At 41.8% G+C, this 7500-nt stretch overlaps 1 protein-coding gene across 7 annotated transcripts in view; it reads right to left on the bottom strand.

Annotated features, from left to right (window-relative positions):
* myo5aa (myosin VAa) overlaps positions 1 to 7500 on the bottom strand; it is a 64850-nt gene that overhangs the window by 45705 nt on the left and 11645 nt on the right. For 6 of the 7 annotated variants that reach the window (XM_053678286.1, XM_053678287.1, XM_053678288.1 and 3 more), the window contains exons 2-5: positions 3660 to 3770; positions 2548 to 2719; positions 2140 to 2284; positions 1639 to 1795 (exon numbers count right to left, since the gene is read on the bottom strand). In XM_053678286.1, the coding sequence (XP_053534261.1) occupies positions 1639 to 1795; positions 2140 to 2284; positions 2548 to 2719; positions 3660 to 3770 (585 nt within the window). Of the gene's footprint in view, positions 1 to 647; positions 1129 to 1638; positions 1796 to 2139; positions 2285 to 2547; positions 2720 to 3659; positions 3771 to 7500 lie in introns of those variants that run through there. The other variant, XM_053678292.1, reaches the window with a different exon arrangement.

Below are 7500 nucleotides of genomic sequence, written 5' to 3'. Positions count from 1 at the left end.
GCAGAGCAAAGCATCATGGGAGTCCATTGGGACTGCATTCAGCAGCACGGTCTCATTTATCTGCTTTTTTTGGAACAGTGTGACTGAGCATCTAGGAAAAATAGCTCTATGTCCGTGTACCCACAAATCCGAAAGCATTACACACACTTTCCTGATTAAACGATTAAAGCCGGCTATTAGCATGGCTAACACGTTAAGCTAACTCCTGGCTTTCATTAATCATTATCCAAGTTAAGATTTTTGGCCAGGAGCATTACACAAACTCCCTCACTCTGATGTTTAATCACATCAGCCCTCTCGGAGGCCGTGACTCAAACATGGCTGATCCGACTTAAACGTGCACGGACGTGGCACCTTCCATCAAACACACACCAACTCTCACACAGTGTACAGCAGTTATGACCTTCAATCAGCATTCATGTGTATGTGTGTGAAGACACATTGACATAAGGTATGTTACACACACACACACACACACACACACACTTACAGCACAAAATGAAGCTTGGAGTTAAAGAGCAGATATTAGAAAAAACCCTAAACTTAAAACCCCTGATGTAAGATCATTACGCTACTGTGTAGGTCAGCATCAGAGCAGGTGAGATATTAGACGACATGCATCAACTTGCGTAAGAGCAAGAGCAGACCTTTCACAGGCCTTCACAAGACTCTCGTCCATCCTCCTGAGTCTTGGAAGTCCACTGGTGTCCCACAAGGATCAGTGCTGGGTCCTCGGAGGTCACGTCCTCAAAAGGGTTCTCGAACCACTGCTATGCCGAGGACGCTCAACTCATGTTCTACAGTCCTCCTTCAGTCACTCGCGTTTCTGATCGGATCTCAGCGTGTCTGGTGGGCATCTAGTCATCAGCTGAAACTAAATTCCAGCAACACTGGGCTTCTGTTCATCCTTGGAGATCCATCCCCGTGTCAAGATCTCGTGATCTCCCTGGACGACTCTGAGATCTTACCATCTTTCACTGCACACAACCTTGGCGGTAACCATGGACAACCAACCATCCTTCTCTCCTCATATCGCTCCTGCTTCATTCCACTCAGGTGCTTGTTCAGACCCTGGACTGGACTCCTGCAACCCGATCCTGGCAGGTCTTTCCCCTGCAACAACCACCACTTGATTTCAACCTTCCCAAGTTCTCCAACACCACCCCACTGCTGCGCTCCCTCCACTGGCTTCCTGTAGCTGCCCACATCAGACTAAAAACACTGATGCTCGCCTACAAAGTTAAAAATGGACCAGTTCCCACTTACCTGAAAGCACTTATCACACCTCGTACTGCACCAAGCTCTGAACCCACCATCTCTCCTGGTACAAGGAGGACCTGCGCATCAAGGTGGTGGAATAAACTCACCCTGGAACCCTGACAGAGTCAACGGCTATCTTCAGACAAGACTAAAGTCCTACCTCTTCACCAAGAACTTAAATTAGCACTGTTATTTTAAAAAACTACTACTTATGTACTTCTTAAAGTTCTTCAACTGGGTTTTTAGACTGATAGTACTCTTCATCGCTGACCCACTGAGCTAGCATGAGGATGTGCTTTCGATAGCCTGCAAAGCACTTCTGGAATGCCAAATGCCATAAATGTAAACGTAGAAACGGTTCAGTTTTTGGTTCCTTACCTCCATGATAGGGTTTGAGGCGAGCACTTTCTCCTCGACGTTGGCCTCGCTGGCTGAGCCGCTCACCGTAGCGAAGTATCGCATGGCGTATTTGGCGGAAACCGTCTTCCCAGCGCCAGACTCTCCGCTGACAATGATGGACTGGTTCCTCTCGTCTCTGAGGTGAAGAAAAGGGAAAAGCTGAATGATGGAAGGACTGTCCATGTGTCTTGAGGGAAAATCTGTGTGTCCTGATAAGACACGGGCCAAGTTGAAAGCATCTTTATTCTGTTTAAAGGGCTCTTAGGGAGATTCTGTGGTACTGTGTGTGTGTGTTTGTGTTAGAGAGAGACTGTGGCTAGATTATTTGCCGCAGTATGCAATGAGATGACCTAGAAACCGTACTCTCAAAGACACCTTGCACACACACACACACACACACACACACACACACACACACACACACACACAAACCACAGACCACACCCAGTCTAATACATGTCTACACACACTTTCACACACCTGGCCATCTGCTTGTAGGCCTCCTCAGCCACGGCGAATATGTGCGGGTCCATGTCTCCCATGTTCTGGCCGCTGTAAGCGTTAATGATATCCGTGCCATAGATGGGCAGCGTTTCATACGGATTAATGGCCACCAACACAATACCTGGGTTATAGAGGAAAGGGAGAAAAAACAGTTAGCAACCAATCAAGCTCCATCCTGAGCTGGAGAACACTATTCAGTATTCCATAAACTCCAGAGAAGATTCAAACTGGATTCTCTTGGCCAGTTTCAGCAAATAAAACTAGATTTTCGTGACTATATGTTACAGAAGACACAGAATGCTAATATCGGTCTGCATTGAGAGAAACTGTATATAAATAAATTGTTTTGCTTTAATGCATGTAGGTGTGTGTGTGTGTGTCTACCGCAGTAGGTGTAGATGAGTTTGGAGTCGATGAAGCGCACTTTCAGGTTGTGCAACACGGCCGGTTCGTGAAGGTAACTCAGCGCCGTCAGGTCATTTTCTCCCACCAGGATGTCGGGGTTCCGCAGGTGAGGCAGGGCTTTAGTCTTCGGGTCCAGCTTGTGCTCCAGATCCTTACACACAAACACATAATAAGAATTTCAGACCTTCCTGAATTTATTTACATAACTAGATAATATTTATTATAACGCTCACTGGGCTTTACTGGCTATTTTAGTTTAGTTAGGTGCAGGAAACAGAGAGAACTGCCTATAGGAGAGAGGGAACAGCCTACATAATAGATAACAGACTATAAGAGAGGGTTTAAGCCTCTGGGATACAGGGAAGAGCTTACAGGAGAAAAGGAAAAGCGAGCAGGACATTGAGAAGCCTATGGGAGAGAGAGAGAGATCAGCCTATATGACAGTGAAAAGCCTACAAGAGAGGGATCATTCTACAGGAGACTGGGAACAGTTTACAGTAGAGAATAAACGGCCTATGGGAGAGACGGAACAGCTTATATGACACACGGAACAACCTCCAAGAGGGAGATTAGCCTATAGGAGACAGGGAACAGCTTATAGTAAAGGAGGAACAGTCTACAGTTGAGGAGGTACAGTCTATAGTAGTGAAAGAAGAGTCGATGGGAGTAATGGAAGAGTTGACAGGAGAGAAGGAACAGCCTTAAGTAGAGGATGAACAATCTATATTAAAGGAGGAAGAGTCTTAAGTAGAGGAAAACAGTCTATAGGAGAGGAGGAACAGCCTACAGGAGAGGAGGAACAGCCTACAGGAGAGGAGGAACAGCCTACAGGAGAGGAGGAACAGCCTACAGGAGAGGAGGAACAGCCTACAGGAGAGGAGGAACAGCCTACAGGAGAGGAGGAACAGCCTATAGGGGAGGATGAACAGCCTACAGGAGAGGAGGAAAAGAACAGCCTATAGGAGAGGAGGAAAAGAACAGTCTATAGGAGAGGAGGAACCGCCTATAGGAGAGTAGGACCAGCTTATAGAAGAAAAGAAACAGTTTATAGGAGAGAAGGAAAAGCCTATAGAAGAAACACACACACTCACCTTGCCATCTTCGAGCTGCAGGTGCAGTGTTGTGTCCCCCTGTTTGTAGTCTTTAGTGAGCTCTGCTGACCTCCACACTTCCTCAGGGTCGGGGATCCACACCCGAGCATACTGCAATACACACACACACACACACACACACACACACACACACACACACACACACACGGTTAAACAAATATGTACAAAGACCTTTCCATTTTATACCAGCATTATTGTAATGATGCGTGTACAAGCTCTTCAGTTCTCGTCATGAGATATATTAATTCAGTCAGACTGAAGAACAGCAGGAAGCGATAATAAAGTGTAGTTAGCCTCAGAGAGAACACCAATTAGCCGCTGACAATCCTCAAACACACTCACTTCACACTTATCACAACACATCAATTAAATATAATACAGCTAAATCTATTAGCAGCTACAAAGAGATAAGGAGATTTAAAAAGCCCCCCCCTCCCCCTCCCTCCCCCTCCCTCCCCCTCCCTCTCTCTCTCTCTCTCACACACACACACACACACACACACACACACACACGTAGGTCAGCTGACTGGACTGACAGCCATGTGAAACACACTGAGAAGCAGAGAATCACACAACGAGACAGAAACAGATTAAAAGCACAATTTTAGAGCCTTCCAATGGCTAACACAAGATATGCTGGCAAACTGTTGCTAAGCAACTGAGAAATACTTAAAGCTAGGTAAATGTTGAGGCTAACATTTTAGCTAACTAGCTCATCGTCATGACCACCTGTCTCTTATACGGACAATGTAAACGCAACGGGACTGTGGAAATAACAAAACATTATCGAGAATATCAACATTTCCCTCAGATGTGTTGGTACATTACTAAAAAAAGACTTGGCTATAAAGCTATATGCTGAAATTGGACTTAGCATCAACCGCTAATCAAGGAGTTCACCCATATTGAGAAGTGTAACTATAGTGTTCATTTAGTTATATGGTGTCTTTTTGTTAGTAATAAACCAACAGATCTGAGGAAAATGTTGATATTCTCCATAATTTTTCGTTATTTCCACAGTCACATTGTCAGCGTGTGTATAAAAGACAGAACGGCTACATGCTAGCTAGATAAACCTGTAGCCTGACTTTAGCCTCCGAGCTCCAAACAGACACAAAGTGTTCACTCATCTCAAACAGAGAATGTACTGTGTGTTCATGTTCCCATTTTAAATTCACCACATAGCTAATGATTTAGCCAGCTAGCGCACCGGTGCAGGGAATATCAACATTTACCTCAGACACGCTGCTAAATTATTGAGAATGAGAACTAAACTCGATCAAACCTGACAATTATTTACGTCGAGAATAGAGAAGTGAAGAATCTTTTTGTTTTTAAGCAATAAAAACTTTCTAATAAATGTATCACTGATTTAAACAGAAAGAAGAAACAGCTAAACTTTTTTTTTCCACTCGAGCAATTAATGTTTATTTGCCTAGCTTATATTATTTTATTATTAGTTTTACTGCCATGCAACTTTTTACTTTTACATTATTTTAATTAATACATTTTAAATCTATTTTAGTGTTAGAAATGTAATTTTTATTTGAAAATATTTTTCTTTTATATTGTTTTTTTTTGCCAGTGTTATTTATTGCATATATATTATATATATTAAAATATATTGAAAAAATTTACAGTACGCACTCTGACAAAATGTTTATTTATTTATTTATTTATTTTTAGAATGAAACAGACTTTTTGATGCCTAATTTCAAATGAAACATGGTGGCGATATTTCGTCCACAATCATTCTATCAAATATAAATATTGTATACTGTGATACAAAATAATATTAGTAATATCGACTTCTCTCTGTAGATGAAAGTGCACTGGATTTCTTATTAGGGGAATTTAAAATGTGAGGACGAAGTGCATCTCAGGGAGGATATTTCACCATCATAACCAACGTACACTCATATCACAGGAATGCATGATGGGATATGATTCAGGGAGTGATAAAGTGAAAGAGAGGGTGTGCGGTGAGATGATTAGAGAGATAGAGGGAGAGAGAGCGAGAGAGATAGAGGGAGAGAGAGAGCGAGAGAGAGAGGGAGAGATTGGTATTTGACTCAAAGCTGTAACAGCGTGTAAAGACTTGAGCGACGCAGTCAACACCTCTTACCTGCATTTTTCTTTCGCCACAAATTTCCTTTTACCTCAAAATACCAAAGCAATCTCCAAAATAATGGAAATTCATAAACACATGCCGAAATCTACAAACGACATTGTTAACATACGTAATCCGACTTCTAAATTAAATCGCAGCAATGGTCCATATTTACCGGTGGTTGCTTTAATATTATTTCAATAATATTACTTTTATACTATTTTTACACTCCTTTTAAAAACTGTTATGGGAATTAAATCATACAGTTACATCTTATCCTTCTTTCCATCACTTCTATTATGTACTGCATTATTCCTATGTAAAATAACCCATTTAACTGTTTTATCTTGGACGACTTTTTCCAAGTAGTTTTCATTATAGGAATTAATCGTAAATTATCATTTTATTCTACTTGGCTTTAATTAATACCACAGAATTGGGCTGTGTATGTGGAATGTGCAAATGTAAATGATGAAAATGTGTACCTATTTTGAACTTGCTTTAAAGATTACTTATTTTAAAAAATAAATTTAAAAACCTCCTGCAATTCCTGCTTTAAACTTTGGAAGGCGGAGCCTGAGGAGGGGTCAGAGTAATCCCAAACGGCACTGAAGATACACAGTGAAATCTTTTCTGTTCATGTTTATATGCTCATGTTTACGTGTGTCTGAAACAGAACACCTCACTTTCTCATAAGTGTGCTGTGTTATAAGGCAGTGCTTTGATCTCTATAAAGGTTTAAGCTTCAAAGGCAGCGATATGTCACCATGTTACCAACGTGTGCTAACGGTCACTAACTGAAGCCTATTAGATCAGACGGTATAAAGTATGGGATTATTACCTGTCGGACTCCTGACACGTCTTGGCTGATGTAGAGCTGTGTACATTTCAGTTGTATGAAATAATCCCATATTGTCTATATTACATAGATGTATACAAAATGCATGCTGAATTGACCGGACACTAAGATGCATTTAACCTCCAGCATTGCGCAGGTGTCTGTATTATACACGTGAGTTACGACTTTCTACAGTCCTCCACATGGGTTTCACGGGGACATGACTGATAAACATGTCGAGACTGAATCAGATTTGCACCTGCATGCTGAATATCTGCGCTCCTCTCTGAGATTTATGAAGGCATAACACGAGCAGCTCTCACCATCACAAGTACAGAAATCTCAACATCAATCTGAAAAACGGCCTTAAGTTAATTTACAACAGAAGGGAAGTGACCAGAGAGGAAACACTGTGAACCATTACAGCTAAAGGTGGAACATTACTTTACAGCCAAACGTGGAACTTTACAGCCAAACATGTACCATTACTTTACAGCCAAACGTGTACCATTACTTTACAGCCAAACGTGTACCATTACTTTACAGCCAAACGTGGAACATTACTTTACAGCCAAACGTGGAACATTACTTTACAGCCAAATGTGGAACATTACAGCCAAACGTGTAACATTACTTTACAGCCAAACGTGGAACATTACTTTACAGCCAAACGTGGAACATTACAGCCAAACGTGGAACTTTACAGCCAAACGTGTAACATTACTTTACAGCCAAACGTGTAACATTACAGCCAAACGTGTAACATTACTTTACAGCCAAACGTGGAACATTACAGTCAAACGTGTACCATTACTTTACAGCCAAACGTATAACATTACAGCGAAACGTGTAACATTACTGCCAAACGTGGA

The sequence above is a fragment of the Ictalurus punctatus genome, chromosome 4, assembly GCF_001660625.3.
Source record: "Ictalurus punctatus breed USDA103 chromosome 4, Coco_2.0, whole genome shotgun sequence".
NCBI lineage: Eukaryota > Metazoa > Chordata > Actinopteri > Siluriformes > Ictaluridae > Ictalurus > Ictalurus punctatus.
This window is presented reverse-complemented; position numbering and strand designations above follow the sequence as displayed.